The sequence below is a fragment of the Typopeltis vanoorti genome, chromosome 8 (assembly GCF_054136105.1).
Source record: "Typopeltis vanoorti isolate ZY-2024b chromosome 8, IOZ_Tvanoo_1.0, whole genome shotgun sequence".
NCBI classification, from domain to species: Eukaryota; Metazoa; Arthropoda; class Arachnida; order Uropygi; family Thelyphonidae; genus Typopeltis; species Typopeltis vanoorti.
The window spans coordinates 73,778,323-73,799,896 of NC_143556.1; the positions used below are offsets into that span (position 1 = coordinate 73,778,323).

The 21,574-nt window shown below is 36.6% G+C and overlaps 1 protein-coding gene across 3 annotated transcripts in view; it reads right to left on the reverse strand.

Moving 5' to 3' along the window:
* Positions 1-21,574, reverse strand: part of LOC150104102 (sodium- and chloride-dependent glycine transporter 1-like) — a 233,702-nt gene that overhangs the window by 58,661 nt on the left and 153,467 nt on the right. For all 3 annotated transcript variants that reach the window (XM_090396766.1, XM_090396764.1, XM_090396765.1), the window contains one exon: positions 15,614-15,742. In XM_090396766.1, coding sequence (XP_090252892.1) covers positions 15,614-15,742 — 129 coding nt within the window. The remainder of the gene's footprint in view (positions 1-15,613; positions 15,743-21,574) is intronic.

Genomic DNA, 21,574 nt, shown 5'->3' on the forward strand with positions numbered 1-21,574 from the left:
CCTCTTGTTCTTCCATCACTATCACACAGCTGAAACATTTCCCCTGCATCAATCCTATAAAAACCTTTTAGTAATTTGAATGTTTCTATCATATCCCCTCTTCTTTGCCTATCAAATCCACAAGCTCTCAATCTATCAACGTAGGGAGCATTTTTTATATCACTCACCAACTTGGTCACTCTTCTCTGAACCCTCTCCACAGCCTCCTCATCTCCAAGGAATCCAGGTGACCAGACCTGAGCACAGTAATTCAAATGTGGAAGTATCAATGCTTTATAAAGAGGAATAATAACTTCTTTATCTCTGGATGTCAGTGTGTTCCTCAACAACCAAGTAATCCTATGTGCAATCTTGGACACCTTAGCAATGTGTCCTCTGAACTTCATTTCCCTATCTACCAATACCCCTAAGTCCCTAGCCTCATCAATCTCTTGGAGTACCTTTCCATCGATGTAGACACAGCTGGTAATCTTTTAATCCCAAAATGCACAACTTTACACTTTTCCACATTGAACTGACATCCATTTTCTTTTGTCCATTTTACCGCTTATTTAAATCCTCCTGCAAACTTTCAACAACAGCTTGATTTTTTATTGCACTACACAACTTTGCATCATCAGCAAACAACTGAATATCTCCCTTTAAGCCGTTTCCTATATCATTTATATACAAATGAAACAACATTGGCCCAAGCACAGTTATTATGTTTTGCCTCATTCTGGACTCGGCTCCTCCATACACCACCTTATGGTATCTCTCCCTGAGCCATTCTCCTATCCATATCACCAATTTAATATCCATTCCTATCTGCTCCAATTTGCGTAACAGTGTTCTATGGGGTATCCTGTCAAAAGCCTTAGCAAAATCCAGAAGTACCACTGTGTAGTCAGTTCCTTTGTCCAACTCAGATGTTATTCTATTATGAGTAGTTAATAGATTGCTAAGGCAGGATCTACCTTTAACAAAACCATGTTGGCCTCTATAGAGTATCATATCCTGATCCACCCATTCTTGAATTTTGTCTTTAACCAACTTTTCCAATACTTTTACCACTACTCCTGAGATGGTGATTGATCTGTAATTTAATACCGCAGTTTTAGAGCCACCCTTATGCAAAGGAACCACTTTGCCTAACTTCCACTCCCTAGGAACCATACCAGAGTTCAAACTTAAATTAAATATCCAAGTAAGAGGGGTTGACAATTCATTTGAACATTCACGCAACACCCGAGCTGATATTCCATCTAGGCCTACCGCAGTGTTTGCATTTAAGTTTTGCAATATATTTAATACCTCTGATTCTTTAGCTTCAATTCTCACATTAGGTATTGCTACAGGTATAGAGATATCCTCACTTGGGTGATAGACTTTTGAAAAGTGATCACTCAGTAACTCGACTATTACATCTGATTTTGTCACCTCAATACCATCAGCACCCACTAAGGTTATCCTTCCGAAGTCATTCTTCCTCTTACTTGCCACATAGCGGAAGAATTCTTTGGGATTACCCTTGATCTCTTTGGCTAAGGTCTTCTCATAATCTGATTTAGCTTTTCTTACTATGCTGATAACCTTCCTAGCTTGAGCCTTGTACTGCTCATGGGTGTCCTGATCGCCTTTCTCCTTGTAAATTCTCCATAACATTTTCTTTTTTTGCAGTTCAAGCTTGATACTACTGCTCATCCATCTAATGCCTGCCTTGTTTGACCTCCTGACCATGGGGACACAATCTGATATTGCTTTCCTCAGATACCCGCTGATTTTATCCCAAGCACTGCTAACATCTTTCCCTTGCAATATGTTCTGCCATGGGATGGCTGCAAGCTCACTCCGAAGCTTGTTATAATTGCCTAACCTGTAGTTCCGTACATACCCCTTCTTAATAGAAAAATCCACAGATTTTGCAACCTCCCAAGTCAATACCTCATGATCGCTTTCACCAACTGGAGGTAACGAGGACACCTTACTTATGCATATAACCTCTGAACCAATAACCAGGTCCAACACTCTCACACCACGTGTCCCTTCAGTTATGTGCTGTTTCAAGTAATTATCTCGTAGAAGATGTATGAACTCCATTTCCTTTTTGCTACGTGATATTTCCTCCTTCCAATTGATATCACCATAATTAAAATCCCCCATAATAATCACTAAGCCTTCACTCATTGCACTAATTTGCTGATGCATGAATTCAATATCTCCCCCCGTACTCCCTGGCCTATAGCAGCATCCAACTGTATATTTGGTTGCATTGGTCACTATTTTGCACCAGACTGCCTCAAATGAACTCTCATTCACATGTCTATCATCATGATATACTACTTTCTTTGGCTGCAACACATCAGCTATCATCAACAGTACTCCTCCTCCTGTTCTATCTTCTCTATCCTCCCTGAAAATACTGTACCCATCACATTCAATTCCAGTGACCACATATTCTGCTGACAGCCAAGTTTCACTAATGCCTACAACTTTTGGTGAGATTTCACTGACTAATGCCAAAAATTCTTCTCTCTTATTTGGAATGCTTCTAGCATTGGTATACAAAAATTGCAGATTCCCTCTAGATCTTGTACCGGCTTTAGAACTAATATATAAGTCACTAATTACCGTAGTCCTATGCAGATTTTTATCCCCTCTCTTCTGCAATTTATTCTGCCTATAAGGATCAATAAATAAACAATCAGTGCTAAAGTTTCTCTCTCTTACACTCAACCTTTTCAATATTAGTTTCCCTGCCCAATAACTTCAACCTGTTCAGAAAACAATAACTTCTTCAATCTCTTATGTCCTTCCATGTTAAGATGCAGTCCATCTCTAGCATACAACTGCCTTTTTCCTTCAAACACACTCCAAACATCAACAAACTCCAGACCTCTTTTTTTGCACATTCTTGCAATCATATGATTCATTATCATTGCTTGTCTACTTAACTCGTAATTGTCAAAACGAGGCAGCACACACACTATCCTCCCAATGACACTTTTCCTCTTCACAATATCTAATAATGTTCTTAAATCTTTTCCTACCCGATTTATACTACCTCTCAGGTGATTCATACCCACCATAACTATCATCTTGTCTGCTTCATGCCCTCTCTTTATTGCTAAAGCCACTCTTTCTATTGTCCCATCAGCCAAGCACTCCTCATGCATACCACTCTCCATACCCTTAATCATAGAATCACCATATATTTTACCACTCTTAACTTCATTCAAGTCCACACTCATGGACTCATTCTCTACACTATTCAGCATGACTCTCCCAGCTTCATTACTCAACTCTCTATTTCTTACCCCCCCCCACTCTCACTACATCTCATTTCTTCTAGGCCACTTGTGGTTTTATTTTGTTGACTCCCAATCGCTCCCATACTATTTATTACTGAATCATTCACCAAAAACTCACCCATATGTAATCCTGTTCTAGTTACTTCAGCTAAAGTAATCTCTATAGTCCTAATTTCTCTGTTTAACACATTAAACTCAGCTTTAACTTCCAGTATCTCCTTACCGATCACTTCCACTTCCTCATGAAGAAGATGAAGGTCATTTTTCATTTTCATAAACTCCCGCGAAGTTCTTCCGCTACGGTCCCGATGTCAGCTTCCATTCCTAAACGCTCCAGCCTATCCCGACACTTCTCACGTACGTCGACATTTTCGTTCTTCTCATTTTGCCAGACCGACCACAGATCCTTCGCATTTTTCAGCGCATACATGTAGCAGTTTCCGCAATGCATCCATTGAGAAAAATCTAACGCTGAGCCAGCCTTTCGTGTAGTAGTAGAAGTCCTGCGCGCCGCTGACGTATGATTGAAGAGAGAAGTAATAATCTACACAACAACATAAAATTCACTTTGGAACAAGAAGAACATAAAAAACTTAATTTTCTTGAAAATCAATGAAAAAGATAATATATTATCTTTCTCCATTTATAGAAAACTCACCAACACAGGAAGATTTCTTAATGCGACCTCACACCACCACCCCAGGCAAAAAATTAGTTTAATAAAAACCTTGAGGGATAGAGCTTACAATATTTCCAGCACAGAAAAAAGAGAAATGAAAAATTACATTATTTAACAACGATCTCAGAAAAAATGGTTTTGAACCTGAGATAATCAAGAAAATCCTCAACACACCTCCTACAAGCATCTCACAAAAAGCAAGATTTCAAGAACACAATCCTGCTACCATACATCAAGAATGTTACAGACAAATTGGCCAAAGTACTAAGCAAATATAACATTAAAGTTTCTTTTCTTCCACTAGAAAAAAATCAAGATTTCTAAATCCCCCAAAACCTCCACATCACCCTTTAAGCAAAAAACCAGGTGTATATAAAATTCATTGTTCCTGTGGCATCTGCTACGTAGGCCAGATGGGAAGATCAGGGGGAAATTCATATGAACGAACACCAAAAAGACGTGCAAAAAAAGGAGAGAACACAAATCAGGCCTAGCATCCCACACAACTTCCACCAGCCATAATGTACTCTGGCATAAAACGAACATGTCTTATATCGAAAAAAACTGTTTCACAAGGAAATTTAAAGAAGCTGCAAATATGCTTAGAATACCAACGCAATGCAACAAAAACCAGGGCCTAATTATACACCAAGTTTGGTCAGCATTGATAAAAAATATACCTAAGTCAGACCTCAGACAGTGTAAACGTGAACAACAGAACATGACAACATCCAGCATTGTTCAAACTTAGCATGCACAGATTCTGAATTCAGATTTTTTTAATTTAATGAACAGTTAGACGGCCGTAACATCATAGAATGGACTATTTTGAGAAATTTCTCATCTCTTCGGTTTAAACTTTTAGTTACCTTTAACCCCTGAAGATGCAAAACGACATACAAAACTTGTCAGGTTTGTTTATTTTTATTTATCTTAATAAACATGTGGTCGCAATACCGGAATCTTTCTTTTGAACTGCTAAACCACAGAAACCTATGATTACAAATCACAAAAACATTTTTTCTGATTACCCACCTAAATCAAAATTATGGTAAAACAAGTTAACTGTGTTAAAATCATCAATAAATAGCCAGCAAATACTGTTGAAAACATTCAATAAGTATCACACTAACACTCTGCTAATAAGTCTATACAACGACTGAAGAAGTTAGTTTTGTTATATCATGGAATACTGCTCATGATAAATGCCCATATTCTGATGGAAAATTTGTTAAGAAGAATATAAATAATGTTGCAGTGTTAGATCCAATTAACACAAAACTTCAGTGACTAATAGCACAAACATCAGCTTCATGCCACATTACAAAGGCATATCTCTCAGATGAGTGCTGATGTTGCAGGCAAAATGATTTAAAGAATTCCTTGCATTCAGCTTAGCTCTTGATGTAATTATGAAAGAAGAGATGTTGCACTTAGTGGCACTAAAACTTGCCAGCCTGGTTGGCTGAGTGGTTAGATTATCTGCTCTCCAGTCTCAAATGGTCTTCATAACCCACACATTAGAGTTCTGATATCACTTTGGTTATTCATCTTTAAACCCAGTCTTGTGCTTCCACATCATAATGAAAACTAGGTGACCAAATCTGAGCACAATAGTTCATATGTGTCTGACCAATGTCTTATATAAAGGCACCACAACCTCCTTATTCCTACATGTACTTTTTATAATAGAAGCAATACAATGTGAAGTCTTTGCAACATGTGTGATGTGCCCTGGGAACTTAAGTTCACTGTCTACTAACACTCTTAAGATTCTGAATCTCATCCACTTCATGAAGCACAGTTCCACCAATACTTATATCTCTGTATCCCAAAGTGTAATACCTTGCATTTATCAATATTAAAACTGCAACCCCACTCATTTTCCAAGCTAAAAGTCTATTCCAATCTTCCTGTAGAGAATTAATATCAGCACTACTCCTGATAATTCTACCTAACTTGCATCATCAGCAAACATTTGGAGATTCCCAGTTAATCCACATGAAATCCCGCCATGGGCATCAATGTTTGCGATTGTCTGCGGAAATACTAATGGTGGTGGTGGTTGGCGGTAGATGGCGTTGGTGTAGTTGCAGTCAGTTGGTGGATTGGGAGTGGTGAAAGCAGAGTTGAAGAGTAGATACCCTCCATCGATGAGTCTTTGGACTCCCTGGAGGTGACAAATAATGATAATATCATTATCATTAAAATACTGGTCACCTTCCTTCTCTGAGATACAGCTCCACCATACACAACTTGCTGGTATATAGTTTGGAGTCAATCTCCAATCCATCTAACCAATATACTATCCATTCTTATCCTCTACAACTTGCACACCAATTATCATGTGATAATTTATCAAATGCTTTTGCAAAGTACAATAATATCACTGTATATGATTCACCCTTATCCAACGCATTTGTCACCTTATCATAAAAAAACATATGCAGATTGCTAAAACAAGACCTGCCCTTAACAAACACATGCTGACCATCATAGAGAATCTTACATCTATCGACCCAATCCTGAATTCTGTTTCTAACCAATTTTTCAAACACTCTGATCACAACTACAGATATACAGACTTGTCTATAATTGGAAACCTCTGTTCTCAAATCATGCTTGTGGAGAGATATTATTTTGCCTGCTTTCCACTCCTTAGGAACCTCATCACTGCAAGGCTTTCATTAAATAACCAAGATAAGGGCATGCTAATTTTTTTTACACATTCATTGAAAATACATGGTGATATGGCATCCATTCCAAAAGCCATATTAACATCTAACTCAAGGAACACTTGATACACCTCTGATTCATTCAATAAATAATTAGTTAATAAATAGTTAAATAATTCCACTATATCATTTGCTATGGTTACTCTGTTACTATAACTATCCACTACTATCAACCTGCCATAATTATTTTCCCTCTTGCTTGCCATATAGCAGAAAAATTCCCTTGGATAAGCTTTGACTTGACTGGCCAATCTCTTCTCATATTCTACTTTTTCTTTTTTAATAATGCTTGTCACGTTTCTGGCCTACACTTTATATTCTTCATGCATCTGTTCAGTGCAAACTATCTTGTACTTTCTCTATAATAACTTCTTATGTAACACTGCTTGCTTAATTTCACCATTTGTCCATCTCATTCATACTCTACTTATTCACCTAGCTCTTGGTAGGAAGATATTATTATTATTATTACCCAAGACTCCATGGAGTCAAAGACTCATCTAGGAGGTCCTTTTATCAAACACACAGCTCATCATACCATGCTTTAAACACTCAAATTCCCTGCAGACACCACACTCTCAGGCAAGGCATTCCAATCATTCACAACTCTGCATGAAAAAAACCTGCTTCTCACTCCCCTACTCACACCCTCCTTATACAGCTTCCAGGGATGACCTCTGGTTCTCTCCTGACTCCCACTATTTTCTGTAGAACCTCTCCAGCATTGATCCTATAACAATCCCTCAACAACTTGTAGGCAATTCATACTCATTGCTTGTGTTAGATACTGCTTTATGATTTCCCATGCACTGTCAACATATTTTCTACACAATTCATCAACCCAATATATTGATGCTAGTTGATGAGCTTCTGATAATCACCAACCTTGTAGTTTCACATATAGACCTTTTTGATAAGGTTTTCCTGTTTCATTACCTTCCAAACCAATACTTCATGATCGCTTTCACCAACAGGTGGCAGTGTTGAAACCTCATTCCCAACCACATCTTGTGATGATATCACCAAATCTAATACCAATAAACCTAATGTTGCTTGCATTGGTGGTGCTAATTTCGTATGAACCCTGTGCACTTTTTTAAAACAACAATCATTCCAAATGACCGATATCAAACTCATTCAAATGCATTCCATCAGCTTCGAACCATTCTAACTTCCCTTCGAATTCATTCCATAAATTCACAAATTGAACACTCTCTGCCTGATACTACTATTTTTCACTTTGACTCTTGAAGGACAATTCTTCTGTTACCACAGAAGTTATTACTCTGATAGGAAGATGAACAGAATTAACATTCTCTTCATCTTCCTATCCTTTTGGAAAATTTTATATCCTACGATTTCAAATTCTGGCAGTATATCATCCTCGGTCAACCGAGTTTCACTACCAGCTTCTTCTCCTCAGATTTCCTCATAACTGATGGAGTACCCCAGGGTTCTGTATTTTCACATTCTTCTTTCTGTACATGGACAACCTTTTCTTATTTATCTCAAATCCTATCTTTGTTCATAATAGTACACTCCTTTCCTCTAACCTCATGGTGCACAATTATGTGAAGCTTTAGGATTTTCCATAAGAAATATCTCAATTCTGAGCTTGTTTTTTTTTCAACAGGATAAGGATAACAATGTGAATTTCAATACTACCAAAACACAATCCTTTCTTCTTATTATTTTTTTTTTACAATAAAGATATCACTTCACTTCCCCTTACTTTTGATAATATCCAGATCTCTAAAGAAGATAGATTTCTCTTTTTTTTTTGGACAAATTTTTGCCTCTGGATATATATTTCAGCACAGTTTCTCAGCCTTAAAAAACTAGATGGTCTTTTCCACTCAAGATTACTTCATATCTGTATAAATGCTCATGCTATCAAACCCAAATCCACCCAACCTTGGAATAATTTGGAATACTGACAATGAACTAGTTTTTCTGTATACAAATGCCAGAAACATTAGAAATAAAGGGAATGAGTTTGTGGCATTGACTGACTCACTTCCCAAAGACTGTTGGTATCAGTGAAACTTGGTTAACTGAAGAGCATGCTCTGACAGGAATGGAGATCAAAGGATATAGCATATTTCAGTAAGTTAGGGAAAGTAAATACAGTGGTGGAGTGTTACTCAATAATAAGAGATAAACTGTGCCCTGCCTTTGGTGAATGCAATAAACTGCTAATGGCTTTGATGAATGTACTAAACTGAATGAAATTGTCTAAATCGCCTGGTAGAGATGAACTCCTACTGAACTATGGAAATATGGAGGTGTGGTAGCCATCAATTTTTCTGCTGGAACTTTTTAACCAAATACTACCTACTGGAGGAAATACCAGATGACTACAAGGCAGGAATCGTAATACTAACATTCAAAAAAGGAAATGTAAAAATTACAGACCTATAATATTGCTAAGTCATAGCTACAAAATCTTCACATGCATTATACAAAACGGAATTCAAACTTTGATGAATGAAATAACAGGAGAAGATCAAGAAGACCTTAAACCTAGAGGGTTCACTATAGATGATATTTTTACAGTTCAGTTTGGAATTAGGAAGGCACAAAGAACAATTTCCATAAACTTAGAAAATCACATACTTGAACAGGTTAAGAAATTTGCATACACTTACATATATTAAAATATTTACAGGTTTAAGACGGATGAATGAGGGGATTAAGCATGAAATCTGGAAGAAGGCATTTTTGGAGGCAGCATAAAGATGAATAATGGTAACAATCAGTTGCATGAAGAGCATAAAGAGCAGTCCAGGAAAGTAATAGTGCTGATAGAAGTTGGTAAGGACAACAAAAGTGCAGTATGAGCAGAAATGAGCAAATCAAGAAAATCTCTTGTGAATTTTTTTTTTTAATATGTGGCAAGTAGAAAAAAAAGAATGATTATGGTAAGATGATGTTCCTTATTCCTTTCCTCCTCTTTTACCTTACAGTGTCAAGGGTTTTCTACTCACTTAACCACTACTCTATCAAGGATAATGTGGTTAGCCCTATGACTCCCAGTATGTCCTATGTCCATAGATGCATGTGTTCACGGGCTGGTTTGCCTGTTCTAGGGTACAAAAAACCTGAGTTTCCGGGTAAAAAAAACTCCCTGCCTCCGTATGAGAGCGGCTAACTAACCTCTGGTCGAAAGATACCAGATAATGGTTCCTCACGCCACTGACAGGAATTGAACCCGGGTTTCTCCATCCAAAAGGCTTTGTCTATACTGACTGAGCTACGGAGGCTCGGTAAGACGATGTTAATGGATGAAAGTGGGACATTGGTGACTGATGCAGAGGACACAGTCGAGGGCATTCAGTGAGCAGTTGATCAGGGTGTTTTACCCTCAGTGTGAAATCAGAAGCTCAAGTGTAGAGAATGAAATGAGAGAAGAATTCATAGTGAGCAAGAAAGAGGTATATGAGGAGTTAAGTAAGCTAGATGTCAATAAAGCAATAGGACTTGATGACATCACTACATGTCTTTAGGGAATCTTCCAAGGAGTTAGCATTCTTGAGACAGCACAACCCCCAAAGGAGTGAAAGGAAGACTAAAACTGTTCCACTTCACAAAGGTGGTGATAAGGCTAAGGCAACAAATTATAGGCCAATCTGCAGTGGTGTAGCTAGAGCTTTTGCCGCCCTCTCAATACATATCAAAAATACTACAAAAAGTCAAAACGACGTATAGGAAAATAAATTAAAACACTATGTTTATTTTTGAAGTAAAACTTTAATTCCAACATTCTAAAATGTTATTTTTCTTGCTTTTCTGTTAGCAAAATCGTCGGTGACATTGGCGAAGTCTATTTCATAGTAATGTAGGTAATTCTTTATCAATTTTAATTTAGAAAAACTCCTCTCACAACTAGCAACACTTACAGCAATTGTGAGGAAAATTCGCAGTAGTATTACAATATATGGAAATGAGTTCTCGAGACTGTATTTTAAAATTAACTGCAAAAGTTCAAAAAGGTTCAAAGTGCCACCCAGGTGGACCCCCCCCCCTCTAGCTACGCCTCTACCAATCTGTATACCTGGAGTTATAGTTACAGTACTGGAGAATGAGAGGATACAAAAGTGGGTTGATAACAATGGTATTCTTTGTGTTTGTTAGCATGAGTTTGTTAAAGGGAGGTCATGTTTTACAAAATTCCTTATGTATTATAACAAGGTGACAAATGTATTGAACCAGGGAGATGCATATACAGTGGTATACTTAAAATTTGCAAAAGGCTTTTGATAGATTTCCACACCACAAGTTAGTCACTAACTGAAGCAGATGGGATTGGATGATAGACCATCCAATCCCATCTGCTTCAGTTGGATAAGTGAATGGCTGTCAGATAGGTATCAGCAAGTTGTGTATGGGAGGAGCACTATCTCAAAAGAGGAAAGTGACTAGTGGCGTGCTGCAACATCTGCTTGATTCTTCATCACTCTCCCCAGTTTTGGGACCATTGTTATTTAATATGTATATTAATGATATCAGGATAAATTTAACTAGTGACATAAAACTGTTTGCAGATGATGCAAAACTGTGGAGAGTGATGAGGAATCATGCAGATATTGTGGCCTTACAGGAGGACTTGAAATAAATTGTATGAGTGGGCAATTCAATGTTGACAAGTTTAAAGTTCTGAAATTTGGTAGGCAACAGGAGGATACAAAGTATACAGGTGGAGAAATTATGGAGTAAATTGAGGAGACAAGAGACCTTGGAGTGAAGGTGGACAAGGATCTCAAGTTCGGAGGTCAGTTTAGGCCAGTGCAAGTTAAGGTCCTCCACATCATTGTCATAATCTGATGTGATGTCTTCACATCAGATTATGACAATGATGTGGAGGATCTTAACTTGCAGATATAAAGAGGTTCTGGTTCCATTGTATAAGGACTTGATCAAGCCTCATATAAATTATTGTGCACACAGATTTAGTTCCCTGGGTTTCATGATGATAAGGATATATTGGAAAACTCCAGAGAAGACTGACTAAAGTCTTAACTGGACTTTGGGATAGGACAGATTGATGGAATGAATTTTGCAAAGTCTTATGAATAGGAAGAAGAGACGGGATATGATTAGGACATTTATGTTGGTAAAGGGTTATTGGATTAATGTGGAAGAAATTTTTTATAGAATGGGATAACGTAGGTGATTGAGGTAGAACAAGGAAACATATCTAGAAGCTGTATGAGGGTGTGAGCAGGGAATAAGGAGTAAGGTCTTTACATGGAAAGTGGCTGGTCAGTGGAATGCACTGCCTGACATTGTGATGAATACAGATGCATTGAATGATGAGTTTAAAGCAAGGTTTGATGGGGCTTATGTGTAACAGTGTTTGCCTCTTGATTCCATGGAGGTCTGGTGTTAAGAATATCATCTTGGCAGTCTCATTACTCATATTCTAAAATACAGACTTAACATTGGATGATCAAATAAGAATAAATTAAGCAAAATATGAATTCATTGCATAGATTTATAGCCAAAAACATGTGCTGGAGCAATTACTTTACTTACAATTAAGAAAATAACACTTGACATTTTAACCTCCATATCAGGGGTCTTCAACGCATGGCCTGCAGGCTACCTGTGGCCCACTGAGCTCTTTGGCTTTACCTGCCAGCCATTTTGAAAAAATAACTACTTAACATTAAATGCAATTAAATAAAAAATGATTTCAATGCACACCACTAAGCTATACTGCGGTATTTAGAATTGTAAGATGCTTTCCAGATTCACAAGGAACGCTGTGCATTTGATACTTTACATAAAATCCTATAAAAATAAATATATATAGACATGCTTCTTCAGCCATCTACCATGAAGAGCAGCACTTCAGCCATCTACCTCATCTACCTACGACATTAGTACTAGTACTAATGTCGCAAGTAGATGGCTAAAGCAGAAGTTCATTCAAGTGCGCTCTCTAGTACCTTCCAGATACATCTCGAAGGTTCTCGATACTTCGTTATTTTCATATAAATACAAGAGGATCTCATCCACAGTCAGTTCGGCAGTCATGAACAGTGTGATATTCGTGTATAAAGGCATGCAGGTCATGTCAGCCATAGCCTATTGTGGTTTTATATTGCCAGACTTTTTTCATTAGTGTGAGACATATTCAGTGAATAACGACTGTTACAGGCCCATTTTGGATCCACCTTCCATCACTATGGCATCTATGAGTAAAAAGCGAAAATCAAGTGATTCTTGTCGGGTTTTTAATGAAAAGTGGACAAATTTGTACTTTTTTGTGCTGATTGTCGATAAGCCAGTGTGTTTAATATGTCATGAGTCAGTGTCAGTATCAAAAGAATGCAATATAAAACGACACTACGAGACAAAGCATGCGTCCAATTTCGATCACCTTCAAGGGCGGCTCCATGTGGATAAAGTAAACCATCTCCAAATTGATTTAAAATGCCAGCAGGGTATGCTTAAAAGGCAGGGGGAAGAGAGCGAAGCGTGCGTCAAAGTAAGTTTTAGCAATGAAAAAATTGCTAAAAACTCAAAAGCCTTCTTAAATGGCAAGTTTGTGAAAGAGTGTCTCATCGCTGCTGGGGATATTCTGTGCCCAAATAATAAGGAAGTGTTTAAAAAACCAAGTTTGTCTGAGGTAACTGTAGCATGATGTGTCGATAAACTTGCAATGACATTGAAGGAACTTTAAAAAAACGGTCGTCCGAATTTATGTCATATTCACTTGCTTTAGATGAGAGCACAGATGTGAGGGATACAGCACAACTGGCTATCTTTGTCCATGGTACCGATCAACAATTCAATGTTACAGAAGAACTGCTAGCATTGAATGAACTACTGCTTTAGCCATCTACTTGCGACATGAGTACTAGTACAGTGTCTCATCTCTTGATGAATACACTACAAAATTAGCCGTGTTGCAAAGTGAGTTCGAAGAGAGATTTAGTGATTTTTGTAACCAAGCTGCCGAAATGCCAGGTTCAGTATCAATGGAACTGCTTGAACTCCAAAACAACTCTTCTTTGAGAGAAAAATTATTCAATGTGCCCTTACTTTCATTTTACAAAGACTACATTTCTGAGGATGCATTCCCTAATCTTTGCCGGCATGCTTTGAAGATGTGCGCTTTGTTAGGAAGCACATACTTACGTGAGTGGTTCTTCTCCAGAATGAAGAATGTGAAGTCCAAGACAAGAAATCAAATTACGGACCAACATCTCACAAACACTCTGCGTATAGCGACTTTCAATATTGATGCTAACATCGACAAGCTGGTCAAGGAAAAACATTGCCAAGTTGCCCATTGACATTGTAAAAAATGAATGTTTTCTTCAAGTATTGATTGTATTTACTTATCACGAACCCAACTCTATCTACGCTCTTAAAACTGAGTTTGTTTATTTTTTTTTTTATCGGATTTTATGTAAAGTATCAAATGCACAGCGTTCCTTGTGAATCTAGAAAGCATCTTACATTTCTAAATACCACAGTATAGCTTAGTGCCGTGGGCTTCACTGAAGTTTTTAATGCAGTCCACACTGTCTGAAAGGCAGAAAACCTCCGCTCTATATCAAGGGTCATCAGGAACATATATGTGTGTGTGTGTGTGTGTGTGTGTGTGTGTGTGTGTGTGTGTGTGTGTGTGTGTGTGTGAACAAGACACATGACTCTACACGTAAATATGCGAAATCTACCTCATTTGTTAATATTTTATACTAGCCTGACGTCTGGTGAGAAAAAATAAATAAGATAGAATAAAATAAAAATTTTATATTTTTTAGTTTCTCATATGTAATATACACCTATGCAAAACAATACTTAATTTAGGTACTTCAAAGTTTTACTAAGTCATTAAATTCCAATGACAGTTATTTTAAACAAGCTATTGTTTTCGAACTTGCCATATATTTCACAGAAACTATTTTTTTCAAAATGACTGTTCTTTCTATTATACTAACAACAGAAGATATTCAAAGAGATTGTTGGCAGAAACTAATGATTTACACTTCGGAATTTTAACTTTGAAAGCAACCTCCTGGAACTTTCATTACATAAGTTTTCAAATCTTTAATCTTTTATACTAGCTTAACCTCTGGTGAGAAAAAATAAGATAGAATAGAATAAAATAAAAATTTTATATTTTTTAGTTTCTGATGTGCAATCTCATATGCAATATACACTTAATTTAGTTACTCAGCGGCCTGGTTGGCTGAATGGTTAGCGTATCTGCTCTCCAGCCAAAAGGCTGGAGAGCAGATACGCTAACCATTTGAATATGGATTTGAATCCCGCCGTGGGCATGGATGTTTGTGATTGTCTGTGAAAATACTAATGGCGGTGGTGTAGATGATGATGGTAGTTGTGGTTCACTATAGTTAGTGGATTGAGTAGTGGAGTCACTCCCTCGCTAGATAAGTCTTTGGACTCCTTGGAGGTGTCAGGTAATAATAATAATAATAATAAATACATGCACGGTTAATAATTTTTAACAGCTTACTGCACAAAAGAAATATATTCTCCATCTTCCACATTCCCTGGCCTGTAGCAATATACCTACCAAATCTCTTCTAAAGTGGTCATACTGCCACTTTTTTTCCCTTCTATCTCAATCTTGCACATACATATCCCCTGCTATTATTAGTAGCACTCCACCCCCCTCCCTTCTTGCCTTTCCTATCTTCATGAAAAACATATCCCTCCATTTCTATTCCCATTAAGATGTCATTCTCATCCAACCATGTTTTGGTATTTCTCATTTCACTAAGAAATTTACATGGTTTAATAAGATTTACGCAAGTGGGTTTGTATTCCAACCTGATTTTGTTATGCCATATATACAATTTATAGGTGCATGACAAAATAACTTATTTTACACATTTTAAGAAATTTTATTATTTAATATTTACACATACCTGAGCACAGAGTGGCAGCCCCAAAAGGAAACAAACTACACATGTGACAATAACCACATAAGGCTTATATGGAATCAATTTGGGACACCGGTCATGAACAGCACTTATCAATGTTTCACACATGGTAAACTAAAAAAAAAATTGATAATAATAAAAAAACTAGAATATAAAAAAAAAAGACAAATCCTTTAAAAAATTATAGACTAATTTAAACTCGTTATTATTATTTTTTGTTAATTTAACCTCTTAATGCAATTTTTTTAGCAGTATATAGAACAGTGATATAGAAAGGTATCTTTTGGTTCTTTGACACATGAAAATATATGTCAGGTATTTTCAGCAGAAGAGACTGGGTGGATCATGTGAATATGAAAACTTATATAGGAATTTTATTTGTTTAGTTCATAGTTATATTAATGTACTAAAAAAATTGCATTAAGAGGTTAAATGGAACTTGTGCATTAATAAGTAAGTAAAACAAACTATCTCAGCCTTTCTTTGGTTCAGGGCAGAAAAATAGTAATTTCCGAAGTGATTTCTTTCTCCTATTTCAGTGCATATTATATCGCTGTATTTAAATACCTGGTTTAAGAACTTTTTTTAAGAACGTTTAAGACTGGTTTAAGAATGACGAAGGTGACAGACAGAGAGAAATGGATCAGCTGCCCATCTGCTGCAACCCTCTTGCTAGAGGATGCTACCAGATGACGATTTAAAAATCATATTAATCAAATTATCCATGTCTCACATAAATGACGCACTTGAAGCATAGCTATTGTTCAATTGACCTTTATACTTTCCATATTTAAAATTATATTAATGGATAAAGTATTCAAATCCTACAGTTAATTGCAATGAACCATTTAAGATGAGCACTGGTTGCTATTCACTCTTCAAACTTTCATACATCAATAAAAATGCAATCATATGGTCAAATTGATGTGAATTTTGCAGTCTGGGTTGCATAAGCCACATGACAGCACATGCAACCTAAATGGGCACCCAACACCACTGCTGCTAACAGCAAAAAAATTTAACTAGTTGAAGGAGGTTCCAACCTCCTTCAACTATAATCATACAATCCATGAAAGCTCTGGCAGAAAACAGGACATTTAGTAGTTCATCACTGTTTCCCCATTGTAAATATGGCCAAAAAAGTTATAAATTATTTATAGAAAATTATATATTAAAAACTTGTCCATATCAGAGTCCTGAACATGTCAGTTCATGCTCCATGCACAAAACATATGAAACTCAGAAAACAAAAACAGCAACTCATGACAAACGATAACATTCAATTGGATTGATAGACAATAACGAATCACAGTGACTGATTTCTGGGTGCCATGGTCTGAGTGAACACCCTGCCTTGCCTTCTGGGTGGTTTAAGACTATCTGGAATGCTGAGAATTTGACCCATTGCACCACCCCAAAGGGATGAAAGGTGTTTATATTTGTGACTGCACACCCGGACTATTAATGTGAATGTGATGCAATAATTATGCATTGAAAAGTGTCCTCTTCATGAAGCATTAGTATATTGTGTTTCACTTTAGGAATCACCCAAAGCCAGGAAACAATTAGGGGAATCTTTAACAGGAATAAATGCAAAACTACAATATCAGTGATACTGTTAGTCCAAGAGTGTGCACTGCACACCTAGAATATATGTCTCTGGTTAGTTGGTGTTTTTGGATATACAAAAAAAATCCCCCACCCCAAAGTTTTATCTCTGTATGAAAGTTTAATAATTATGCTTTCCTTACATCGAATTTATAAGCATTAATTAAAGTTATTTTAAAAACAACTGCAATAAATTTTTTTTTTAAGTGTCAGTGATCTTAGCACATTCTGGAATATGTATTTATTTTAAAAAATGTTTAATTTTCTTGACCAAAAAGCTCTGGAAAGATTTTTAATGGGATTATATTGATCAAGTGCATATAATAAACAACTGCTTATACCAACTAGTTTCACCAACTAAGGCTGTTGGCATCTTCAGGGTACATAACTGGTTGTGAGGCACTAAAAAGTAAAAAACTGTTACAAACTATAATCAACCGATTCCAATTATATTAAACAAAGAACAGAGTGTGTACAATACATGCATAGAGCGTGAATGATATCACTTGTTGTTATTTAGGAACATTCTATAGTTGGTACTATAATTCAGTTCTGGCGAGTTGAAGGATCTGATAAGGATCTTCCAGATCATGGGCAAGATTAGTCCTTGTTTCTTGTTAAGGTTTTGTATTCAGCGGGCAACTGTTGTGGCCTCCTTAAAAATTCAGGAAGGGAAGTCCTCCTCCATGTAAGGAATTGTGCTTCTATCCCACTCTATGGTATGGTTCGTTCTTGAGAAATGAAAAGCTAACCCCGATTTTTCTTCTCTATTATTATTGACGTCACCTATGTGTTCTTTTTGCCTAATTTCAAGGCTCCTTGAAGTTTGGCCGATGTAATTCAAGCCGCACGAGCAGGGTATGTTATAAACTCCAGCATTTTTGGAGAAAGGATGGCTATCTTTTTGAGATCTTAAGAAATGTCTAATCGTTTCTGTGGGTTTACAGGCTACTTTTATTTTATGTGGTCTAAGGAGTCTAGCAATCTTATTGGAAACTGTCCCTAAGTATGGAATGACGATGGTAGAAATATAACGTGTATCACCTTGTCTTTGTCGGGGATCAGAGAAAAGTATCTTGTGAACGAGTCTTCGAGGAAATCCATTCATGGTAAGGTTGGTGGATATCAGGGATAGTTCTTCCTGGAGGTCTTGTTGATCTGTTGTAAGGAGAGAGAGGCATGGTTCTTCAACATGTGTACAATACTAAGTTTCTGAGAAATGTGGTGGCAGGAAGTGAAATGTAAATAACGTACTGTATTGGTAGGTTTGTGGTAAACTGAGAGGTTGATACCACCATTCGGAAGTTTCTTAATTAAAGTGTCCAGAAATGATAATTGGTTATCTTTTCCAAGTTCTAGAGTGAATTTGATTGTGTGGTGTAGAGAGTTGATTTTGTTAAGAAAGTCAAACAGGTCCTTTTTTTGTGTGGTTCCAAACGATAAAGATATTGTCCATGTATCTCCACCATACTGTGGGTTTAGAGTCTGTTTGAGTTAAGATTTTACTTTCAAAATCCTCCATAAAGAGATTAGCACAAGATGGAGAGAGGGAGGCTACCTATTGCAAGGCCAGTCAATTGCTGATATATGGTTTTATTCCATAAGAAAAAGTTTGATGTTAAACAATGACGGGACAGAGAAGTAATGTCTTGTGGGAGCAAACTTCCTAAAATGTTGATGACTTCCTCCACAGGGATGTTAGTGAACAGAGATGTAACATCCAGGCTGGTGAGTAAATCCATATTGGAGATAGAGATGTTGTTTGGTTTCTCAACAAAATGTTGCGAATTTCATATATAAGTATCCGAATTATGGATGTGTGGTTTGAGGAGGCCTGCCAGGTGTTTAGATAACAGATAAGTTGGCGAATTGATTCCATCCACAATCGGACATAGTGGTATTCCATTTTTATGTACCTTAAGAGCGGCATATAGTCTTGGTGTTAGTGGATGCATGGATTTCAATCTTCATTTTATAGTCTATAGACCAGTTCACCATGTGACGTATTAAATCGTTGGTATCATTGTGGTTCTTTAGTGTTGGGTCTGTGACTAGGAGATGGTAGGTTGAGGTATCCGACAATAAGCTGTTAATCTTATCTTCGTAATCACTAGCGTCTAAAATCATGTTGAATTCCCCATATCTGCCTTCAATATGATAATGTCTTTCTTTTTCTTCAAACTATACAATGTTCTTTTTTCCAGAGTAGTGATGTTTTTGTTAGGAGTTCTGGAATATGAGAGGATGATACTACTTTTTAATCTAATATCATTAGCTATGGGTTCCGGTAATGACGAGACTGCCTTTTCTATATTACAAATGATATCCACTTTAGGGACATTACGAGGTGTTATTGCAAAATTGAAACCTTTTTTAAATATATTAATCTCTGGTTTTGTTAATACATGATCTGATAAATTAAAAATAACTTTACTGTCTGGTAGAGAAGGTCCACAAGATACTTTTCTCTGAACCCCGAGAAAGACAACAAGATGATACACGTTATATTTCTACCATCGTCATTCCATACTTAGGGACAGTTTCCAATAAGATTGCAAGACTCCTTAGACCACATAAAATAAGAGTGGCCTTTAAACCCACAGAAACGATTAGATTCTTAAGATCTCCAAAAGATAGCCATCCTTTCTCCAAAAATGCTAGAGTTTATAACATACCCTGCTCGTGCTGCTTGAATTACATCGGCCAAACTTCAAGGAGCCTTGAAATTAGGCAAAAAGAACACATAGGTGACGTCAATAATAACAGAGAAAAATCAGGGTTAGCTTTTCATTTCTCAAGAACGAACCATACCATAGAATGGGATAGAAGCACAATTCCTTACATGGAGGAGGACTTCTGCTCCCGAATTTTTAAGGAGGCCACAACAGTTGCCAGCTGTATATAAAACCTTAACAGGAACCAAGGACTAATCTTGCCCATGATCTGGAAGACCCTTATCAGATCCTTCAGATCCAGAACTGAATTATAGTGCCAACTATAGAACGTTCCTAAATAACAAGTGATATCATCCACTCTATGCATGTATTGTACATGCTCTGTTCTTTGTTTAATATAATTGGAATTGGTTGATTATAGTTTGTAACAGTTTTTTACTTTTTAGTGCCTTACATCACTTACATACCTTGAAGATGCCAACAGCCTTAGTTGGTGAAACTAGTTGGTATAAGTAGTTGTTTATTATATGCACTTGATCAATAAGTGCTGGATTAGATCATGTCCTGAGGCAAACAAATATCGCCCCTGATGGATTATAAGACAAAAATATAAGAAAATCTCCAATTACTATTTTGTTTTTATTACAAGACAAACATTAATGCAAAACAATTACATAATAATATTAATAAAATGTTTGTTCTACAGGGATATTGTACAATAAAACTGTTTATAATTTAAATTTAGAAGAGCTTATAAGCTATGTCTACCTCTATCGATATAGTTGCTAGACCAACCAATCTTTTCTTGGGTCATTGCTGTTCATAAATAATTTTTCTACGCTAACAGGGATTGTTAACAATATCCTTAGGGTGGTGGTTAAGTTGGGATAAATTTCTACAGGATTTTGGTTATATATATATATGATAAAATTTGGTAAGGACCACTTTTCTCTTGTATTATTTTTGAGAGAATTTTTAATTCTTCAAATAAATCTATTGCATCTACATCAGATGTTGTAAAATATCTTGTTGCCCTAATACGCCACCTACTGCAATATGGCTGAACGAGCGCCCTTAATTAAGCACCGCCGTGAGGCAGGCTGCCTCTATGCTACACCCTGTCTACAGTACTGATTATGAACTTTAGCAAAGTGTTGCTGATATAATTTGTGATAATATCTATATCAACAAACAAACACATGAAATAGTCTTTGAAATATAAAACACTTCATCATTTTGGGAAAATTATGGATCGAAATCATAAGGTCAAATCTATGCCAGAATAAATAATTAACTTTTCCAGCACTTCATAAGATAGGAAACATTACTCCTAATATTGTAGAGAAAGGGAACACCATCTATCGTAATGCAATTATATGCCTATCAAAGGATTTGAAACAGTAATTCATGAGATAGTCAATGTTAGTTGAGGACAAACTCAAGTTTCCAGTTGTTCTGTACATGAAATGCTACTTCACCAATAGCAGCTTGGTAGATTTCACCTTTCAAATCCAATATTTATTGAATTGTAGTTCTATACTAGTTGGAGAGATAAGGTGGATCATACAACAGTGCAGACAAGTAATGCTTCCAGAATTACTTATATTTCTACTACTCGTGATGAAATGTAATGCAGATGCAATAACACTTTCAGCAGCACAAA